At 35.2% G+C, this 24,647-nt stretch overlaps 1 protein-coding gene across 1 annotated transcript in view; it reads left to right on the forward strand.

Annotated features, from left to right (window-relative positions):
* Nucleotides 1–24,647, forward strand: part of KCNH8 (potassium voltage-gated channel subfamily H member 8) — a 433,959-nt gene that overhangs the window by 250,350 nt on the left and 158,962 nt on the right. Inside the window, exons 4-5 of the mRNA XM_053600548.1 lie at nt 2,656–2,783; nt 8,039–8,279. Of these exons, the coding sequence (XP_053456523.1) occupies nt 2,656–2,783; nt 8,039–8,279 (369 nt within the window). The remainder of the gene's footprint in view (nt 1–2,655; nt 2,784–8,038; nt 8,280–24,647) is intronic.

Below are 24,647 nucleotides of genomic sequence, written 5' to 3' on the forward strand. Positions count from 1 at the left end.
GTGTGACACTCCACATGGAGCAGCCTCCTGAGCATGGAGTGAAGTCACTAAGGAGTTTGGCGCTGCGTGTGAGCTATTTACAAATAATTTTCAAAGAACTATTGCAAATAATTGAAAAGTACTAATTCAATTTTAAAATTGACAAAAATATGAATAGACTTCAGAAAAATAAATGCAAATGAACAATAAATGTTTAAAGTGTGCTCATCTACTTTCATAATTTTTAGAATATAAATTCAAAGAGTGATAAGGCATTGTTTCAACTATCAAAATGTTAAACAACACTTATACTAATCTACCTTCCCATGCTAATTCTCCTCACTAGCCGTGTGACCAAACGCCATGTTATGAGACCTTCATTTGTCTCACTTTTAAATGGAAAATAATAATACTGATCTTATAGGGTATTTGTGACAATCAACTTTAATAACAAATATTGAGGACCTAGAATAAAGCCTAGAACAATAGCCGTAAGCAGTAGTTATATGGCTTCTGTGACATGACAATCAAACCAAATTATTTTTATGAAGGAGAGGAATCAGAGAATCTTCATGATACTAGGGAGATTTGATGATGAAACTTAAATAATAGTTTTCAATTTTTTATATTGTGTAATAGGTACAATTAATTTAGAATGAATGTGTGTATTTGATCAATTGACCAAATAAAGAATAAATGTTTCTTAATGTAACATAACCATTTTATTTATTTTCCTTAAACAACAACCCTTTGGAAAGGAAATCACATAAATAAATTGTTAACTTGCTTTATTAAAATATAGCCCAATTGGATTAAAAATGTAAATGTTAGTGGTCGGGCATGTGGCCCACACTTGTAATCCTGGCACCGTGGGAGCCTAAGGTGGGAGGATCACTTGAGCTCAGGAGTTCAAGACCAGCCTAAGCAAGAGCGAGACCCCATCTCTAAGAATAGCCGGATGTTGTGGTGGGCTCCTATAGTCCCAGCTACTTGGAAGGCTGAAGCAAGAAAATCTCTTGAGCCTAATAAGAGTTTGAGGTTGCTGTGAGCTATGATGCTATGGTACTCTACCGAAGGCGACAGAGTGAGACTCTGTTCTCAAAAACAGAAACAACAAAAAAAGATTTAAGTGTTTAAAAATTGTAAAGTAAAGGCATAAAGACATTGGAAGAAATATGCATAGATTTCAGTATGAAGACAATTTGGTTATGCAGGGCATAACGTTTTGACACCACAAATAGATGGATAAGTCTGACAATGTAAAAATTTGACATTTTTATATTCAGAAAGTCCAAAGCCAAATAACAAATTAGAAGTATTTTTGGCAGCATATATGATAAGAAAATGGCCATTACTCTAGTATTCAAAGAACTATTACAAACAATTGAAAAATGCTAATTTAATTTTAAAATTGACAAAAATATGAATAGACATAGAAAAATAAATGCAAATGAATGCTAAATTTAAAGTGCACTCATCTACTTTCATAATTTTTAGAATATAAATTCAAATAGCGATAAGGCATTTTTCCACTATTAAAATGTTAAGCAATACTGATTTGATATTTTGTATTTTTGGCATGTGTGGTAAAATTAGGCATATTGATTCACTTGTTTAGAGTATAAATTGCTGGAATTTCATTTTGGAATATGTATAGCCAAATTTAAAATGTAGATATCTCTGCTAGTAATTCATGTACTGAAAAACTCGAAGCTCAGTACATTTACGAATTTCATTGTAGGATTACCTACACAGATTTTTTTTTTTTTTTTGAGACAGAGTTTCACTATGTTGTTCTAAGCAAAAGAGACAAAAGTGATGTGACATCAGCCTAGCTCACAGTAACCTCAAACTCCTGGATTCAAGTGATCTTCCTGCCTCAGCCTCCTGAGTAGCTGGGACTAGTAGCACCCATCAGAATGCCCAGCTAATTTTTATTTCTTTCCAAAACCCAAAGAGATGGGTTTTGCTCTTGCTCAGGCTGGTGTCAAACTCCTTAGCTCAAGAGATCCTTCTCCCTCAGCCTCCCAGAGTGCTAAGATTATAGGCATGAGGCATCATGCCCAGCTATTTTCAAAGATTTTTTTTTAATTAGATAAACCTAAATGCTGATAATAAAGAAATAGTAAATTTAATAAGGCTAATTATAGCCTTAACACGTTATGATATTCGTCATTAAAGAGAATGAAAGAGAACTATTATGTGGAAATTTGGAATAATTTATAAATATTTTGATGTGGAAAAGTAATATGTAAATAGTTTTATCATGAATTTCCATTTATGCAAAGAAAAGTAAAAAAGTAGATAGAGGATATGTATTTGAAATTTTTCTGGAAAGAAATTTAAAAATAGAATAGAATTAAGGATATGATTAGCAGAATTAAGGATATGAATAGCAGAAAGGAGGGACTGATACTTATTCATGCTTTTCTGAACTAATTGAAAGTTGTTCTATTTTCATGTATGCTTTCCTTAACGTAAAAAATGCATGCAGTTAATATGATGAGAAATATATATAAATTGTAAAGGACTAAAATTAAATGTCATTAGGAGCCATCACATCATTTCCAATGTTGAAAAACATGTTTTATGCGTTTTTTAAGGGAACTGTCAATTTGACTTGTTGAGATAAAATGACACATTCATTGGTATCTAATGAGTTTTATTTTCCCCCAGACAAAGTCAAAGGAAGAACAAGAACAGGGACCCACTTTGACTCTGCCCGGAGACGAAGCCGAGCAGTCCTTTATCACATCTCTGGGCACCTGCAAAGAAGAGAAAAGAACAAATTGAAAATAAATAATGTAGGTGGTGTATGTGTACACGATGGCTGCTGGTTTTCCCTGGTGGCAGTGTTTGACTCACTAAAGAAAGGCTCCAATTATTCATTTATTGGCTTTCCTAGATTGTTTTTTCCACTTTGGCTTGTGCTTTCCCATAAAGAACAAACTAGAAAAGGTCAGCAGTCATGAGGCATTTCTGTAATAAACGTGCTTAATCATAATGTTATCACAGCATAGAGATTAGAATATTATTACAGTGCGGTGCAATATGGTCCTCAGGATACTGCAAGTGGGGTCATCCTGGTTACATTTTATGATTCAAAATGATGCAGCAAGCCATAGTACACATTCATAGTTTGTTGTTTAAAATTTCTGGAATTTAATTTTAGTTTCATCTATTTTACACTTTATCTAATTTCACTTAATGCTTTTATCTGGGGGTAGGGGGTCATGACAAAATCAAAATCATTAATCTGTTTGGAAACGTGTATTTTATACAAACACAGCTGATAATTTCACACGGTGAAACACTGGCTTTGAAGGTACATGCCATACGTTGCACAGCTTTGTAAAAAGTTGCACTTTTAGTGAATTACAGTGGAGCTACTTTCAGAAACATGGTGCTTACCTGTCAAAAGCCACAGCAAATAACTGTGCCTATAAACAGTGATTCTCTTCAGTTTGACATGATAGACAGCCTCTAGAATATCACGCTTATGTGGTTCTGGGCACTAGCAGACTTCACCAAGAAACCTAGAGTAATGTCTGCTAGGTTGTACATACTCAAAGGTAATTTTTCAGATGATGTCAACGTCATGGCAGAACCCCCAGAACATATCTCTAGTGTTTTGGGACTATGGGTGGCAGATTAAATATTTCAGGGCCACTCGCCAATGACATACACATTCAAACAACCAGAGCTATTTTGCAACCCACTGAATGTACAGAAGTTCTGGGAGTTAAGCACACAAGGAGGAGTCTTTAGCACCTCATGTTTTATATAGTAAATTTGGAAATTACCTAATCTGACATAAAACAATCTGTTGATAAACAGGGCCGTGCATCAGACATACAAATTACCTGTTTCTCTGAGGTAAACAAAGAAAGATGTATGAGCCCAGAGCATGGATGGAGGTGACGTGACGTGACAGCGCTGCTGTGACAGCACTGCTGACGTGACAGTGCTGCAGACCTGGGTCTGCTTCAGTGCAATTGCTTTCTGTAAAAAACATTTTGAATTATTTGTACTCCAAGGACCAGGCTCTGGTCTGCCAGGCACTGCTGTAGAGAGTCACATACTGTTGTTTGTTTGTTTGAGGGGTTGTTTTTCTGTCCTGACTTACAATAAAGGTTTCCTAGGGACACCTCTGCATTGGTGTCCAGAGAGAGACTTAAAAGAGTATGTACCGTGTATCTGTGGATCTTTCCACTGGTCCCTACTTACATCTCCCTTCAGTTACCAAGTTAGTCATAATCATAGCAAACAAGTTCTCGAAAGAAACAGAAGTAATCACATGTGGGCTTGACTTCCTACAAGCCAACTACCAAAGCACCTAAACAAATATTATCCAGCAACTTTGTAATGCCGAAAGCTGACACTATGGTCTTGCTTTCAGTGGAGAAACATTTAAACATAGTGTTAGTGAGCTTTAAAATGCATTTGCTGAGTGAGATATATTTCCCTTTAGTTTCAACAAAGTTTCAAACAATACTTAAAAATGTGATTTTAAAAATCATAACTCCTACTGCTTAGCTAATTTGCTTAATTGCTATTCATTTAAGAAGTGCAAATAGCAGGGAAAGCATTAAAATAATACATAGTAATTAAAGATGTCGAGTCAGCACAGTGACTCTAATACTACAGGTAACATTTTACTTCTGGAGAAAAAGTAAGTGTCCCTGTTCACTATCTCGGACTGTCCCTGTTCACTATCTCCTTACAGAAAGAACAGAATAGAACAGCTAAAAAACAGATAATGAATGAATGAAGAAAAGAAATGATCTGGACAGTTTATTGACTAAATCATCAATCTTGGAGGAATTCTGGCTCTAATAACATTGACACACACACAAAAAAATTCTTAATATATTATAGCCCTTTGCTATTTACAAGTTCCTTTTACTTGTATCATATTATTTGATTCTCACCACAAGTCAGTATTAGGTATGACTTTTGTTAGTCCCATTTTAATGATGGGATAAAAAACAACTTACGATCTCAAAAGTAGAAGCTGCAGCACTTAATGTTCATGACTCACAGCCGCTGTGCTTCTGACTCCTGCCTCAGTGCTTCTCCGGTACAGTTCTGTGGAACAGGAATATGTGCTTCAGCCACAGTGGAGAGAAGTCATCAGGGGACTCCCAGGGCTGGGGAATCAGGATACAATACTTTTGAGTCCCGGCTCTAACTGCCTGCTGTATCTTGGAAAAGGTATTTTATTTCCGCCTTCCTTGATTCGTTACTCTGATAAATGAGAATAGGAGGTGCAAACACACACAGACACACACACACACACATACACACACACACACACACACACACACACGGAAAGATCACATGAGAGCTTTGGATGCTTGAAAGGAAACTGCTACAAATGAGTAATAGTACCTGCGGGGGGCTGTGCTGGTGGCCATTAAAGGTAGACACAATATTTGGATTACCCAGGGTAGTGACTGTACAAATACTTTCCTATCCCCTTGACATTCGTAAGACAGTTTCAAAAAAATGTTGTGAAAGTAGTTTAGGAAACGGTTTCCTTACTTAGGCATTAGAGTTAATTATTGTGTCTTAACAATTCATAGGGTTTAGGTTAAATAGCTGTACATCGTTAGTACTGATGAACTATGCTTCAAAATTAATAAATGATACAAATCTAAAATCTAGACTAGTTGGTGATATTATTCTTTAGGAACACTCCATACACTTGAGAGTTATAAATAATCTGCCTCTCCCTTTCTTCCTGTTAAAAGCACAATTTTACAATTGTGTACTTTTTTTTTACAATTCTAAAAATTAATTTTCCTTTTAAAAAGGTTTTTGGTAAAATGAAAACTACCATTCTGGGAGGAGAAGAGTGTCTATTTTTTTCACTCAGGTGATTGTTTAAAGATGTAAGCAGGATTTGAGTTAATATTCAAAATTTAAGTCTAATCTGATATATATTGAATTCTCAGTATCTTTCAAAATAATTGTAAATAGTATATTTTAAGTAGCCTATAAAAATAAAATTGTGAGATATGTTTTCTGATTTGTGGAGGTAACTAATCATGATGGAACTTTTACAATAACATCATGTAATCAGTGGAAACCACTTCTTTTCTCCTTGAGTTTTCCCAAATCCTCACCCCCTCAATCTGGCTTTTCTCTCAAACAAGGTAAAATTTTAATTTATGTGATATAACAGGAAAAACTTATTTAGGTAGAAAGTAAGATATTCCCCCAAAGCTTCCAATAAATTCTCCTTATAGTAAATATTTACGGGAAAGATTAGAATTCATCATGTGTTCTTGCAGCAGAGGAGCTTGCCAACCCTGAGGAGATTAATACTCGCAGAGCTAATCCCCTCTTTCTATCCCTCGAGCCTGAGTTCCGATGAGAAGCCCAACAGAGTACTTCATATCCTCTCAGTTTTATGCTAAAGTCTACTTCGAAAACATCTTCCTTGAAACCAGAAAATGAGGCAGAAAGAAGAAAATATTAGGAAATTGGATGAACTATAGATGCAATGGCAGATGGGTATGAAAGAACCATCTGGAAGTAGTGAAGCCATGCCCCGCCATGCAGGCCACCCTCAGGAGGTGCTTGTGTGGGTCAAGTGAAAGAATGAACAGGAAGTAGAAACACGAGTTGAAAATCTACCTTGAAGGGAGATGCCAGACAGGGGGAGGGTGGGGTCCGTTAATATTAAGGTAGCAGAACTATTTAGTCACTGATAGTCCCCACATAGAGCTAAGTGTTCCTGATCTCTCTGAACCTTTCTTGAATCCTGAGGCACTTCAGACATGCCTGAACACACCACATTAATCTGCCCTTTTCTCAATGATACTGTGACCTATAAGTAATATGTATTCTAGAACATTTAACTGTTCTGTTAATTCAACTCAACTTTCAAGTTTAAGTTTCCATTACCTATCTTGCATTTCACATTAATTGAGGTTAAAGCAAGGTCTACAAGAATCTGGTCACGGGCTTGTCAAATTTCCACACATGCTGCTGCTGGGCCTCCCATTGTCTCATAGCAATGGGAGAATTGTTCATCAATTTGGACTGCTTTCAAAGTGAAGTGCTTTTGGAGTTATCAAAAACTTCAGCTATTTTGCATTTAATCAGCTGCACAGCGAATTGCCTTTTTCCTCCATGATTTGAATAATAACCCTTAAATAACTGTTTCTCACTTTACTGTCTTAGCGCAATCTGGCCAATGTCAGAATGCATTCGTGTCAGTGTAGGTAATGAGGTCTGGGTTCCCAACTTAAAACTTCATCAACAACCGCAAAGCAAAATGCATGTAGTTAGCAGAACCCTGTTACATTTTGAAAAGAGTATAAACCGCTTTTATAATAGAACATTGGTTACAAAATCGTACCTTTGTTGTCACCAATAGAGTATCGAGTCAAATATTAATATAGTCTTTAGGTAATGACTATCACCTGAAAACTACGAGTATACAAAGTATCTCCATGACAATAGAAATATAAACGTATCTTTATATTTATGATATGCATAGGATTGCTTACAATGGCAGATGTTTTGGGATGACATTTTGTTGTTTTTTTTTTGAGACAGAGTCTCACTATGTCACTCTCTGTAGAGTGCTGTAGCATCACAGCTCACAGCAGCCTCAAACTCTTGGGCTCAAGTGATTCTCTTGCCTCAGCCTCCCAAGTCGCTGGGACTACAGGCACCCACCACAATCCCGGCTATTATTTTGTTGTTGTTATAGTTGTCATTGTTGTTTGGCAGGCTGGGGCTGGGTTTGAACTTCCAGCCCCAGTGCATGTGGTCAATGACTTAGCTGCTGAGCTATAGGCGCCAAGCCGGGATGTCATTTCAGGTAATTTTATTTTTAATGAACAAAATCTAGATTACTCATTTAACATTCGTGACTCAACTCTGCACATTCCTCTTCTAACAAAGATCTCTGCTCAGCTTAGTCATGTAAATGTTTTATATCACCATCTTTTAAAAGTCACTTGTAATAAGTGTGTTTAAGCTGTGTGATCTTTGTTTCTAATATTATGTTTCTCCTGTCTCTCCTTTTTGTCTTTATCCACAGAATGTTTTTGTAGATAAACCAGCATTTCCGGAGTATAAAGTTTCTGATGCAAAAAAGTCCAAATTCATACTTTTGCATTTTAGCACTTTTAAAGCTGGCTGGGACTGGCTTATTTTGTTGGCGACGTTTTATGTTGCCGTGACCGTACCTTACAACGTTTGCTTTATTGGCAACGATGACCTGTCCACAACTCGGAGCACAACAGTCAGTGACATTGCAGTGGAGATTCTTTTTATTATAGGTAAGAACCAACAGCTGCTTTCCCAGGAGATTTGCATAAGGGAAGTCAAGTGTGTTCCATATTTTTTTCTGACATGAATTTGAACTAAGATCCGTTTGCATGGGCATGATTCAACCTCTGATGCAAATTTTGGAGAAACACATACTGTATTTGGATTTCTGAAAATTGTCTCTTGCAGCTTTTCCTCTCTTTTTTATTCAAACAGATCTAAACTGATGTTCTTTGTTTCTATACTTATTTCATCAAAAAAAGTCTAAAAAAGACTTAATGGCAGTTTTGGTTGTACTCGTTCATCCTTCAGGATCTTAACTGTGCAGGGTTGGAAATGGGATATAGCAAGAACCCACCAGTTGTGTCCCCATAGTAGTCCAGCCATGGGTGTGGCTTTTTCCCCAGGCTTTTCCATGCTGCTTTAGCATGTTGATGGTGGCTTCAATAAGTGGCCTGTTTGCAGGATTAAGGGTTACATAAGCCTTCCAGTAAATCAGGGGAAGCAGTGAGTATCTGATTTTAATTTAAAAAGAGGCCCCAAAGGATATTTGCTAAGAGTATTTATCTCTAGAACATTGGAGCCTCACTTAAAACTGTATCTGCGCCAATCTTGTAAGCCTTTTCCTAGTTTCCTGTCTCTTAAATCTTCATCTAATTTAGACCAAAACCTAACTCTTTCCTGCTCATTCGAGGACCTGTACATGGTCTCTCTGTTAAGACACAGATTGATTTTTTGTTAGGTTCTTGATCATCACTAGCAACTGATAGCTGCTTCTTTACCTGGATGGTGATGTAGAGGAACATTCCCATTGTAAACATGAAACAATGTTTGTAAAACATTTTCAAGTGGGAAAGTGAACAAAGGAGTGATAAATGAATCTCGAAAGTTCAAAGAAAAGGAAATAAGTAGGTGAGGCCCAAACTTTCTTTCAATGTTGGTGGTAGTTTTTTCTCAGTGAAATTTTTAGCTTTGGGACCAGAGTGGGTTCTCTATTAAAATCTCAGTACATGTTTGCTTTGGATGCATTTGTGTGCTCTTGAAAGGACTTAGCATCCCTATTAACATTGCATTTACTAGGCCCACCCCTTAAAGCCCTCTTAGGACCCCTAGTCCCACCCCAGAACTGGTAGCTGTAGTATGTTTAGGCCACTAGATGGCAATGTTGTCTAGTTAGGCAGATTGGTAAGGCTACAAATTCAAGGAAATTATCTTTAAGTTTTTAAACTAAAACTATCCTTTATTAGAAAAAATACAAACACAGAGAGCTCTATTAAATCACTGTGAAATGGAAATTAACCACATTCTATTTTGAACAAGAATTTAAAATGAAAATGGTAGACAAATTGGGTGTGTCTTTATGCCAATCCATTCTGGTTTTATATCCGTTTACTTTTGCCAGCTAATCTTTGATGTCTTTTCCCACACATCCATCCATGATGTCCATATAAATTAGCATGCCAAAAGCACTCTCCATAACCTGGTCAAAGTTCTTAAGAATTTGGACAGTGACTCAACATTAAGTCTAAGTTTTGTTTTCTGAAAACTTAGAAAAGGGCTTTGCAAAATAATATTATAGATTGAAGTATCTGCTTAACAAATACTTCATCTTCTTATCATTGTTATTCATAACATTTTCATTGGGACAAGTTAAGTCTTGAACTTTCTTTTCTATTCTTCCTGATTCTTAGATATTTAACATGTAGATACTCAAGAAGCCATTTCTGGTACTATTATACATGCTCATTATACATGCTCATTGGCAAGTGATGATGTGTTTACCTCCATGAGAACTCATACCTCTGATATTGGAATATATAAGCTTTTCTTCGTTGTAAGGCTGCTTTCCTCTACTAAATCAACGGAGACTAGTTTGTTCCGGTGATAGCAACTCCTGAATTCCTCTCTGTTCTTTATCACTGCCATTTCTACTGTGCTTCAGGCAGTAAGATGGTTCTCCCAGTAGGCAATACTCATCTCTTAGTGGCTGCATGACAAAGGAAACTTATTCCCATCTTCTGCAGTTTAGTGTCTACAAAAGTTACAGCAGAATTTGAGGTTTGGGTCTGCCAGCTGTTTTAGTGTGACTCCTGCCTGGAAACCCTTGTTGACTGACCTTTTTTTTTAAAGCAGTAAAAACTTCCCTGCTCTTCCCTAGTGTGGTCTTCCTGCTCTTTCTTTTAAATGAATTTGAGTACATCTGCAATTTATTATGACACATTTAGAAAAATAGCTTGAACTAACATTTCTCCAAGAACATTTCCCTGATCCTTTATTTTATGAACTATTTCAAAAAAGTGGGCTATAAATGATCATTAAGAAATATGCTAAAATAGTATGAATAAAAAGTGCATTACCTGTAATACTGTATCTGTACAATGCTAAGGAGGTGTTTGTACCATTTAACATTTATTAAATTACAATGTGTGGTGAAATTTATATGTAGGCTTTACATACTGCTTTTTTCTATTTTTAGGATAATATTATTAAAATGGCATCTTATCATCAACTGGATCAGAATTATTAAGAAGCAGTTTTAAAAGGTTTGGGAAGGAAAGGTTTTCATATAGCTAAAAGAGGACAAAAAACAAATATTGTGTTATTTGTATTAACTCCATAGAATGATAAGGCAATGTGCTTATTATTTTTTTTTCCACATTTTATTATTTTTTATTTTTTTATTGTTGGGGATTCATTGAGGGTACAATAAGCCAGGTTACACTGATTGCAATTGTTAAGTAAAGTCCCTCTTGCAATCATGTCTTGCCCCCATAAAGTGTGACACACACCAAGGCCCCACCCCCTCTCTTTGTCCCTCTTTCTGCTTTTCCTCCCCCCCGCATAACCTTAATTGTCATTAATTGTCCTCATATCAAAATTGAGTACATAGGATTCATGCTTCTCCATTCTTGTGATGCTTTACTAAGAATAATGTCTTCTACATCCATCCAGGTTAATACGAAGGATGTAAAGTCTCCATTTTTTTTAATGGCTGAATAGTATTCCATAGTATACATATACCACAGCTTGTTAATCCATTCCTGGGTTGGTGGGCATTTAGGCTGTTTCCACATTTTGGCAATTGTAAATTGAGCTGCAATAAACAGTCTAGTACAAGTGTCCTTATGATAAAAGGATTTCTTTCCTTCTGGGTAGATGCCCAGTAATGGGATTGCAGGATCGAATGGGAGGTCTAGCTTGAGTGCTTTGAGGTTTCTCCATACTTCCTTCCAGAAAGGTTGTACTAGTTTGCAGTCCCACCAGCAGTGTAAAAGTGTTCCCTTCTCTCCACATCCACGCCAGCATCTGCAGTTTTGAGATTTTGTGATGTGGGCCATTCTCACTGGGGTTAGGTGATATCTCAGGGTTGTTTTGATTTGCATTTCTCTAATATATAGAGATGATGAACATTTTTTCATGTGTTTGTTAGCCATTTGTCTGTCGTCTTTAGAGAAAGTTCTATTCATGTCTCTTGCCCATTGATCTATGGGATTGTTGGCTTTTTTCATGTGGATTAATTTGAGTTCTCTATAGATCCTAGTTATCAAGCTTTTGTCTGATTGAAAATATGCAAATATCCTTTCCCATTGTGTAGGTTGACTCTTTGCTTTGGTTATTGTCTCTTTAGCTGTACAGAAGCTTTTCAGTTTAATGAAGTCCCATTTGTTTATTTTTGTTGTTGTTGCAATTGCCATGGCAGTCTTCTTCATGAAGTCTTTCCCCAGGCCAATATCTTCCAGTGTTTTTCCTATGCTTTCTTGGAGGATTCAAAAAATACAGTAATGTTTCAGGATATAAAATCAATGTCCACAAGTCAGTAGCCTTTGTGTACACCAATAACAGTCAAGATGAGAAGCTAATTAAGGACACAACTCCCTTCACCATAGTCTCAAAGAAAATGAAATACCTAGGAATATACCTAACGAAGGAGGTGAAGGACCTCTATAAAGAAAACTATGAAATCCTCAGAAAGGAAATAGCAGAGGATATTAACAAATGGAAGAACATACCATGCTCATGGATGGGAAGAATCAACATTGTTAAAATGTCTATACTTCCCAAAGCAATCCACCTATTCAATGCCATTCCTATCAAAATACCAACATCATACTTTCAAGATTTGGAAAAAATGATTCTGCATTTTGTATGGAACCGGAAAAAACCCTGTATAGCTAAGGCAGTTCTCTGTAACAAAATAAAGCTGGGGGCATCAGCATACCAGATTTTAGTCTGTACTACAAAGCCATAGTGCTCAAGACAGCATGGTACTGGCACAAAAACAGAGACATAGACACTTGGAATCGAATTGAAAACCAAGAAATGAAACTAACATTTTACAACCACCTAATCTTTGATAAACCAAACAAGAACATACCTTGGGGGAAAGACTCCCTATTCAATAAATGGTGTTGGGAGAACTGGATGTCTACATGTAAAAGACTGAAACTGAACCCACACCTTTCCCCACTCACAAAAATTGATTCAAGATGGATAAAGGCAATGTGCTTATTTTTAAAATGGAGAATAATTAAATATAGCATGAAAAATGGATTCATAGTCAAAATTAAAGTTGGAAGATGACAACTAAGTTTGAGAACTCGTCCTATAAAAAGTGCTAAATACCTCATTGCTGAATATCACTATAGTTACTTTCTACATACTCCCTTTGGGAAGCTATGCACTGACACCACTACTTAGTCCACCCTTCAAAGCAATTTTGGAGCCCTTTGTAATGGCCACTAGAGCTGTCATCATATTAGTTTTGGTATCCTGAATGTCATCAAAATATTTTCCGTTCAGTATTTCCTTTATCTTCAGATAAGAAAAAAAGTCTTGGGTGGCGCCTGTGGCTCAAAGGGGTAGAGCGCCGGTCCCATATGACGAAGGTGGCGGGTTCAAACTCAGCCCCGGCCAAAAAAAGAAAAAGAAAAAAAGTCTTTGGGGTCCAGATCAGGTGAGTAGGGAGGGTGTTCCAATACAGTTATTTGTTTACTGGATAAAATACTCTCATAGAGAGTGCTGTGTGAGCTGTTGCATTGTCATGATGCATGAACTATGAGTTGTTGGCCAAGATTTTCAATTGAGATTTCCATAACTGTTTTCTATCCATGTTTACTTGGTCTGCTATACTTCTCACATTCACTGAAAATTTTGATGTGCAATTTGACATATTTTTGCAATGCTTTTCTTAGTTCTGCTCATCACTGACTGCCCTGACCTCTCTTCATGAGTGATGCTTTTTCTTTCCCCTCAGAAAAACATTTAATCCATTTGTACACAACTTTTTATTTTCTTCCTGGAATTGTCTCCATAAATATGGATGAACATGTCTCTGATTTCATTTCTTTTCTTGCCATGTTCAACAAGAAATTTAATGTTGTTCATTGTTCTAATTAAAGCTCTAACACATTTTCACTATGTCATGTAAAAACACACAACAGTAATGATAAATGCCACTCAGCGAGACACCGTCACACGTGACGTGAACAAAACTGTGAGGCACAGATATAACAAGGTATAAAACCTTACCAACTTGTCTGTACAGTGCTGCCAATGTATGTGCCTGGTGGCAAGTTCATGAACTTCATTGTCAGAACTTGTATCTCTTTTGGACATTTACAATTCACTTTAGCACTGTAAATTGTCTATGAAATTCAGTGATAAAGAAATCTACTTAGAGTGGCACTTACGGCTCAAAGGAGTAGGGAGCCGGCCCCATATGCTGGAGGTGGCGGGTTCAAACCCAGCCCCGGCCAAAAACTGCAAAAAAAAAAAAAAATCTACTTAAATATGATTAACACAGCATCTCTCAAATTCATTTTTACTTCAGATTCAGACCACTTAGTAATGGTCTTTGGGGAAGACTGACTAAAAACATTCTTCCCAGGTAGATTCACCATGAAGAACATGTCTGAGTATAATTATGTTAGTCAAACTTAAATATGAATGATGAGTTTAAATGTCTTCTAGATACTTTTTCATTCTTAAATTCATAAGCCACATTAATTCTTTGCAATCAATAGAGTGCAGTTCTTGCCCATGAGCTATAAAGTTTGGTTGTAAAGTTATTTTTAGTTTCAAAACCATCATATATAACTTCCCGGCTGATTCAGTCTTATGGAAACTTAAACTGAGAAGTGACTTAATAGCAATTTACCTAATTGAATCTTTCTTACTTTATTGGTGGGGAACTGAGCCCTAGTGATATGCCCAAGGCCCCACAACTAACCAATGGCAAACTGGTCTTTTGGTTGTTGAATCAGGTTTTTTTGATTATGTGTTTATAGTCCATATGATTCAATTTCCTGAATAATTCCACCCAACTTGCTTTTCTTTATTTTAATTGATGAGTTAGAAAATTCAAGAAACAAAGGTTAATTTCCTTTTTTTCCCATGAAAACAGAAATTAATAGTTTGACTCCATAATCTTGGTGGAGAAAAATTTTGTATTTCCATAGGATCAAATTTTTTATTTCCATAGGATCAAAATTTGGTATTTCCATAGGATCCTATTTTCTTACTAAAAACCCAAAAAGTACAATTTTGTATAGGAAGCAGTATGCTGAGATCCCAGGAATAAATTATGAATGTTCTAAGCCAATGCCAAGTCCATTCCCCTTATCCTATTTCTAGTGTAGGTATCAGTCTGTGACCAATTCTATCCAATAAAATATAAAGAGATCATTTGGTGGATCCTGGAAATAATTCCTTTCCCTTAAAAAGAAGAAAGACATGCAAAAGAAAAATATTTGCATCTTTATTCCTTCATTTTCCCTGGGATGTGTAGATGGGAGAATATGATGTTTATAACCACTGTTGCCATCTTGTAATCATTGGAGAGATATGGCAAAGGATGTGGATGGCAGACCAAAATGCTGACATATTGCATCTCCACACTCCTTTTGGGGTGATATAAAATGTTCCTGTTATTGGAATTACTATGAATTAGATATTTTGTTACTAATAGCTATATCATTCTAAAAACACTGAAACAAATATGACTTAATCATTTGTGACCCTTTGCAATGGGCCATTTCAGAGGCTCTAACCTGTACTCTATCCAAAGGAAAGAGAATGGCCTTTATTCTGTCATTTCACCATGACCCTATCTAGGAAGTGATTTGCATATACTTAGTATCTACTGTTATCCACAAAGGCTTAGAGTCACAGACTAAGCCCTAAATGAGTAACCCCAATTGACTTGGTCTAAGAATGCCTCGGGAAGTTGAATGTCAATGGAAGCATGATATGCAATTGTACTTTCTGTTCACATTTATCTTAGTTGTAAAATCATTGAGTTATTTAACAGGATATCCAAAAAGAAAAACATACACACACACACACACACACACACACACACACACACATTTCAAAGACTAACGGGGAAATATATAGGTAAATTTTCAGAATTTTCCAAAATAGAATTTTATATAAATCCTGAGATCAAAAGAGCAATCTAAGTACTGAATGGGATAAATAAAAATCTGTCCATAACTAGACACATCACATCGCTAATCATAAAGGATTAAAAAGGAAATTTTAGAACTGTCTAAAAGGAAAGAAAAATTACTTACAAAGGGAAAATAATGACACTGTAATCGGATAATCTCAGCTACAGTAGAGGCCAAAAAAAAAAAAATGATGAATACCTGGCTTAATAGAAAAAAAATACTGACCTTCGTTCCTTCCTCTCCTTTCATATTCCATACTCCTCTCCCATCATATTCTCCCATCTTTTTCTTCTCTCTCCCTCCCTCCCTTCCTTCCTTCCTTTTCCCTCCTCTCCCTTCCTTTCTTTCCTTCTCTTTCTTCCTTTCCTGTTTCTTCCTTTCTTTTCTTTCTCATCTTTCTTTTCTTCCTTTCTCCCAGTCTACCTTCCTTCAGGAAGGCGCCACAATGAAGAACTTTTTACAAAACAAAACACTTTTATTAACCCCGGATTCTCACTAGAAGAACACTAAAATACCTTCTTTAGTAGGAAGAGAAGTGAGCCCAGAAGGAAGGACTGTATGCAACATAAAATTAAACAAAATTTAGAATGAAAATCGATAAAATATGTTGACACAATTAGATTAATTGTTGGATTAAAGAACAATACTATTTTGGTGGACCCAAGTAAAATAGCAATGTATAACGTGTTAATATGTTTTTAAAATAGAAACTAAAGTTCTAAACATGACTATATGGAGATGATGATAGGTAGATAAAAAGCAACTTGTCTTGTTTTGACATGTTCAGAGTAAGAGGGAAGAAGAGTCAAACCTAGAGAATGTTGTTACAAAAATGTGTAGTTTTACACATTAAATATTTTAAAGTATCTATCTGTACAAAAATCAAAAAAGAAAACTATCAATGGATTGATTATTTGAAACGATGAGGGAAAAGAACAGAAAAATATAAAATATTACCAATCCAAAAGATAAAAGAAAGGAAAGAAATAAATGAGAAAGAAAAAGATTGGAGTTAGTAGATGAAAAATGAGATAATAAGATATGTGGATCAAGATATGTAAATAATCTCAAACTATCAACAGATTTATATAACTAATATTCAATGAATTTTTTAAAATTTGAGAATTTGCTAATTATAAAATTCTATCTACTGCAAAACCACTCAGAAAATGGAAACTAAATAAATGGGTAAAAGTGTTTGCTATATAAATGCTAATCAAGAGAAAGGTGCCATGGAAATATCAATAGCAGAAAACATAAAATTTAAGGCAAGGATATTAATAGTTATAGTAAGTGACATTGCATGTTAATAAAAGAAACTATTAAGAGGATATAATCATGATGAATATATGTTCATATGTAAATACGCATGTGTGTATGTGTATGTACATATATTGTTTATTAAATACATATATATCTAAACGATGTGGCTGGAAAATACTATAAAGAGATAGTGACGGTTATAGACACTTATTTTTAAACATCAAAAGAATGATAAGCTGTTTTAACACACAGTATCTGAAACTGATAAACTAGCACAACAATATTTGACTACAGAAGATTTGAAAATTTTAGGCTACAGAATATTTGAAAGACATGATTGACAAACTGATCCAATGTGATTTAAGCAGACTTTCTCAGCCTTGGCACTTTTGACATTGTGACATTTTATAATTTATATAAAAAGGAGGTGAGGGGGGAATATACATACGTACATATGTATATATTTATTTAGTAGGTAATGCTTAGGTTGTCTTTGGAGGCCTACACAAGAAGTTGATGAGCTTGTTTACTTTTAAAGAGGACAGCAAGTTCTTGAGGACAGAAAGGGAAAGATTTTACTGTGTACCTTCTGTGAACTTTTGAACAATGCAACTATACTGCCAAGTAAAAAAAAAAAAAAAAAAAAAGAATAAAATAAAAAAACTGTAAATGTGAGTTAATTGATTACTCCAGTATCTTAAAGAAGCTTGAGCAAAAACCTAAAGGAAGGAAATGGTAATAAGATATAAACAGAAATTAATGCTCTAGAAAACAAACAAACAAAAAACAAGAACAATTGGCAAGATCTAATCAAGTGGAAAAGTGCAAACCCCAATCCAGCAATTCTTTTTTTATTTGAAGAATCACTTGTAGACATGTGCAAAATGTTTACTGGAGTGTCGTTTGCAGAAACAAAGTGACTGAAACCAAGGTAAATACCTACCTATCTACAGTAGAGAATATAAATCCAGTGTGGTAGATGGATATAGCAAAAAACAATACAGCAGAAAAAAAGAATCTAGAGTATGGTTTGGCAAACCAAGTGTCAGAGGTCAAACCCTACTTCCTATATTTGTCTATTCTAATTCACCACAATCAAAACTACCATTATTCAATGTTGAATTAGTGTTTTGAAATCACAATTTACATACTTCAAAATGGAGTAAAAGTCCAACTAACCAGTATTTCTTATGTTCATCCATCCATGTTTTCATTGTTTCTTATTATTTCTTTCTCCTTTTATTTTTAATGCTTTTTAAACTAATGTTTCTATTCATCTGGAAATTGTCCAGATTTTTCTAACGCTAAGATATGAAGAATCTTTATTTCTTCATATCATTTACTTTTTATTATAATTTGTTGATGTAACTAAAATAGGTGTATCTGTTTATAGATGGGGAAAGAAAGGGGGAAAGCGTATAGTTCATACAATATCTAGCTTCTTACTGAACATGATAGGACTAAAATCTTGCATGTTTCATTTATAAAATGGGCAATGTAGTAGCATTATTGTGAGGTTTTAGTGAGTAATTATATCAATTAAGCGCACTATTCGTTTACTTGTGATAATTATTGTCAACAATGTCATGGGGAAGGAAATGTTTTTTTCTGCCTTCTTGGATTCTGTAACTAGAGCTGAGAATTAAGTTATCATAAGATATTATACAGGAGAAAAACATACACATTTTATTTAATATTTTTACATGCACAAGGGAATCTTTATAAAGAAAATGAAGACCTGAGGAAACCAATAGTCCCCAAACTTCATACACATGTATCTCCTTAAACAAAACTGTTTTATATGTTGTAAGGATGTAATAAAACAAAGGGACTTGGGCTAGAAGCCATCAATTGTAAAGCAGTGACTAGGAAATACGTGGCGGACACTAATGGAAGGTAAGGGTTAGTCAGTAGGTTGGTTTGTACAGATCCAGGTCAGCATCAACTCCCAATCTCCAGTGAAAGAATGCTCCTGTCTTCCTGATACAAGGAGGGTCCTTTTCTCCTGGGTGCTCTCTCATACTCTTCATGACTTGCTTTCAGGTAGAAAGGGTGAGTTCTCAGAACCTTTCCAGCATCTGCTATTATTCAAGTGCCTTCAGCTCAAAATAATCAATATGCCAAAGTGGGGCATTTTGAGGTGGTATGCTCTGAATTAAGGCTGTATTTCTTTCGTTTGTTCAATATCCACTATTTGGAGAAAATCGGCATTCCTTGATATCTACTGAATAATCCCGCTAATCTGGGCACTAAGGTACACCAGCATAGTTTACATCTTAGAGCTTTCAAGAGCACAGTGTCTGGGGACTCGTTTACCACTTAAGGATCAGAGGCTTTCTCACATCCTTATTCAGATTTCGCTCAACATCCCATTTTGAAAAGCCAGAGAAACAGTCTCAAACACCATCATCTTACAGCTACCTCATACATCCTTTAGATGCAGTGCTCTAAGGACTGGCATGCTCTGAATGATGCCAGAAAACATTAGAGGCAATCATACCAGGGTCTTCTCCCATCCAATCCCACATCGGCACTTCTGTGAACAAGGAAACGAGCTGATCAGCAGCATTTCAGCCCCTCCTTCTTTTTTTCTGTCCAGCTCTCATGATGCTGGAAAGACACAAGTGGGGCTTTCAGGAACAGTCTAGGAGGAAATCATTAGCTGAAGGCTCAGTCACTAGCATTAGAGTTACTAAGACTTGTCTCAATTCAAGTTGCGTAATTTTGCTGAATCTGAGTTCAATATTTAGTAATACTTATAAATACATTTGTTTTGTAAAATTTTCTCCAAATCCCCTCTTTGTTGTGCATGATCTTTATCACTTCAGTTCTATCTAACATGGGGGAGTGTTCTTATACCAGTCAGCTCTATTCATATCAATGTTCAACCCTATAGCCCAGAAGGTGTTCTTTTTAAAAATTTCAGATTAACATGGAGGTACATACAATTAGGTTACATAGTTTGCTTTTGCATAATTCTTTTATGCACAACTTTTACATAATTCTTTCATAATTCCGGAGTACATTTTTGTATCAATCTCACTAGGACCTAAAAGAATGTAGACATATTATTATTATTTCATTGCATAAGCAAATTCTAATTTATAGGATAGTCATTTTTTCTAAAAGATGCAAAGATTTGTCATTTTTCCCCTTAGTAAAATGACTAAAATTAAAAATACAGATGTGGATATTGAAAAGATTTATAACAATAAATAAAGTTGATATTTCATGGCAATGAGAAAATTAACCTCTGAAATGTTGCCTCTGAATTGTTTGGGTATCCTGGTATACCCAGGTATACCAGTTAGAAGTTTTGATTAGTTGACATACATTTATTTCTTAGTGCTTGGAATCCCTTTTCCTTCTTTCCTCTTTCCCTCCTTCAAACTCATTTTTTTCTTCCTGTACTACTAATTCTTAGTCTCCATTTGAAATATAAGGTAGCAGTGGATGCCCACACACCCAGACAACCCTACACCTTCACACTTGCACCCCCACAATCCAAAGCTGTAGCACTATAAGGAGACTCTTTCCAATTATATCATTTAGCTTTCACACTAATCTTGGGTTGAGTATTAGGGTCTCTTACTAACAATAACTTATGATGGCATTTGCAGTCAGAGATGGGATTTGACTTAGTCCCACATGGGACTAAGATACTGAATGTTCTGATAGGTGGTTAATAAGGAATGGTGGGAAGGTTGAATAATGAAGAGTATTACATTGAGTTTTAGAGTTTTAACTGTTCCCACTATTCTTTATTGTGAACGAAATCTCAACAAATTACATGTTTAAGGTATTTCTTTTCATTTGTTTGGTTTTCTTTTGTGAATTTCTACATTAATTATATACAAAACAGAAACAGTGGAGAAAAATCAATGGACTTCAATCATACCCATCCCAAACAATCTCTGCTTCCATGTTACATCTTTCTATTTGTTGTTTTCTCTACTTCTTTCAATGCGGTTGTGTTTACAGTTTATGAAAATTTGGGAAACTTTTTAAAATAACATTTTAATATGTTTTTCTGTTTTATAAATATTTTTAACATATTTAGTAGTTGTATAACATTCCATCACAAGTGAACTATTCTGTTTATTTAACTGTTCCACATTTAAGATGATTTTGATTTGTTTTGCCACTTACATGTATATAAAAAATTATAATGAACATCTCTATGAAAAATATATTTATTGATTAAGCAAATGCATACTGAGTGCCTATATTTAATGTGCTCTGTTCTAGATGCTAAAGATAGGGCAATGAAACAAATAGACACAGATTCTAGCCTTTATAAAATTTATATTCTAATAGGAAACAAACAGTAAACAAAACAAGTAAGTTAAATATATGCCATGCCTGATAGTGATGAGTTATGTATAGAAAAGAAAACAGAGAAGGAGGAGAGAATGGGCTGCAATTTTAGATAATGTGCTCAAAGATAGTGTAGTTGAGAAGATGACATTTATATAAAGATGGTAGGAAAGAGAGAAAACAATCACCTATGTGTCTTAATGAAGAACACTCCAACCAGAGAGAACAACTGGTATAAAAGACCCTACTCCTACATTTAGAACTGCTTTAAGAAAGAATGAAATTAGTGAGCCAAATAATGTTAATATATACAGCTAATAACACATTCTCAAAATTTTGGGAAAAAATCACATCCTTGGGGCATTTTATTAGTCAATAAACTCTAGTTGAAATGCAATTTGTTCGTGCTAATATGTTTTATAGTGATAGCCACTGTGGAAAGGTTTAGGTTGCATGATTTTTTGAAATTTTTTTTTTTTTTTTTTGGTTTTTTTTGGCCGGGGCTGGGTTTGAACCTGCCACCTCCGGCATATGGGACCGGCACCCTACTCCTTGAGCCACAGGCGCCACCCAATTTTTTGAAATTTTTTTATAATACTATAAAATCATTTAATTTAATAAAGTGATTTGGGTAAAATAATATTATCAATATTGCATTATTGTTATTTGTTCTTATTTTTTCTTAGGTTTCATGCCATAAGCAAAATGGAGCTATATAATATTTGCCCAAATGCAAAACTTATTTCACAATGTACTGGAATGTTTCAATGTGGAATATTTGTGAGATGGCTAATGCTGAGCACAGTCTTCTTAGCAGGCATCCAAGAATGATGCTCCCCTGTGACTTACACATTCCTGTAAATAGACTATGGGAAGGAGCAGGTGCTCATAAAATATGAAAAAATGGTGCTTTTATTGAACATGGCAGGGACATTAAGAATGGAATGTTACTAAATTTAGAAACCCAGTAGAAAATTGTGGAGTCTTGATTTAGAAACTTACTGTAGAGTAGTGAGAGGTAAGTTTTTTTTTTTTTCCATTTGCCTTCTACCAAACATGAACTTTGAACATGAACATTCTCTCTCTTCCCATTTTCTCAAGCATGTTTCCTTAAATACAAAAATTAAAATAAAATCTTGTTCTCAGCGTAAAAATGGCATTATTCATGTGGGTTACATATCCCATTTCTATCCACAGAATGTGTTAGCATTTGCCAATACAATAACCTCCTCTTCCCATCATCCAGTAGTTTTAGGATAAGTTAAACTATATAATAGAAATAAAAACAAATATATATTGAGAAGTTGTTCAAACATTTTTAGATGATCGACAACATTATGTTCATCTTGGCTTAGATAGAATTATTTATATATTGTTCAATTCATTAAATATTTGTTGAGGACCAATATGATGCCTCCTAGGCAAGTGAATGTGGCAATTTCTTGACGCAATATAGAAGACACTTCATCTGGACACCTTATCTCTGCCCTTTTGTCAGTTACCACTTGCTTCTCTTGCTGTGGCTCCAAACATATTGGACCACCTGAAGTTCTTCAACTGTGTCTTTCCTTTCACCTCCTTGTATATGTTTTGCTTCTGCTCCCAGAAAAAACAAAAAACAAACCAACCAACCAACAAACAAACAAAACAGTAAGACATCTCCATAGTTCCTCTAACTCCATTAAACTTTCCCTATCCTTGAAGTACCATTTGCAAACCCTTCTGCAAAGTCTTCTGTAGACCTAGTTACCCTTATCACCATGAATCTAGGTTAAACTTCCATCATGCACTGTTTAAGCTATTTCCCTCTCCAACTCCTTAACCCCATATCATAAATGCCAACGTTTCCCCCTTTTTACCCCCACATACCATAAGTAAACTCTGAAATCTCAGATAATATGGACCGGACAGTGTATGTATTTATTTAGTTCTACCAACTAATGTAGTATCTGACCCACAGTAGGTACTAAACAAATGTTCTCTGAATAGCATATTTCAGATAAACAATACTAGTTGACCAACAGCCTTATTTCCATATGTAGGCCTGAGACTGACTGTGATTTTATCGTCTTTAATGGTGGCCTCTGTGATCACTTTGTCTTCATTCCACCCAGCAGAAATAGAAAGCCAAACACATGAGAAAGCAAACATGCACAATTTTATAGGCAAGTTATAAAATTTGTACACATCACTTTCGTTGCAAGAGCCAAGTCAGGTGACCATACTAGTTGCAGAGGTGGCTGGGAAGTGTCATCCCAGCTTCAATCCTCCTACTCTGGAGAAGAGACAATATGAAATTTTGGTGGATGGATTTATTTTATTTTATTTTATTGCCACTATTTCCCCCTTTTTATATGCTTTATACAGGCTTATATTACAAGGCTTTTAGGCAGAAGGAAAGATTAAAAGGAAAACAAAGGATTATTTTCAATCTTAGAGGCCAAAAAAAGTTATCGTTAGACTCAAAAAACTGTGGGGTAAGATAAGAGATAAAGGATCACACTCTGCAATGCCCTGAGTTGCTCTCAGCTCCTTTGTTTCTCCTGTAAAGTGGAAATGTTGTTGATTTGAATGTGATTTTAGTTTTTTAAGGAACATAATGACATGACCACTGAATATAAGCCATGTTATTTAACTGAATATGCCACAGTCTATTTTAATGCTAAAGTAAAGGTGATACATAGGATTTAATGAGGGATGATGCACTATAATGATATACTTTATGGTGATTCAAGGTTTTTATGGTGAATTATTCTTTACTTATGGGCTTCAGAACTTAATATTAACATAAAAATCATCTACCTGCACAATAAATAAATATGCTATTTCTCCACAGTCTTTAAGAGTTTGACTATTGCATGATCTAAATGTCTTTCAAGTTTCACATATTTATTGCAAGACACCAAGATGATTCTTCTCAAGTAGTGAGGCCTACAGGTAAACAAAAGCAAGTAATTTGCATGCTCATTAAAAGTACCAGATAAAAGAATATAAGAAAAATAGCGAACAGCTTTGAAGGGCAGTGTTTCATCAGATCAGCCCCTATCTTGGACAATTTTTGTAAGATAATACAAATGAATCCTTACTCACCACCAAAAATGTATTTTATTCATAGATCTAAAATCTGAACTGACCATATACATGAAAACACTGAGTTTATCAGATTACACTTGAAATGTATGAATCCATGGCCAACGCAAATCCTAAAACAAGTTAAGAGGCAGTTATATTGCATCTCTTGAATGGCAAGGGAAATAGTCTTGCTTGTATTTAAATATGTATTCAGAATAGCATGTGTTTTGATGACCAAACGTTAACAGCATTTGCTTGGGTAACAGAATACATCAA

Source organism: Nycticebus coucang, chromosome 8, assembly GCF_027406575.1.
Source record: "Nycticebus coucang isolate mNycCou1 chromosome 8, mNycCou1.pri, whole genome shotgun sequence".
In the NCBI taxonomy this organism is placed as follows: domain Eukaryota; kingdom Metazoa; phylum Chordata; class Mammalia; order Primates; family Lorisidae; genus Nycticebus; species Nycticebus coucang.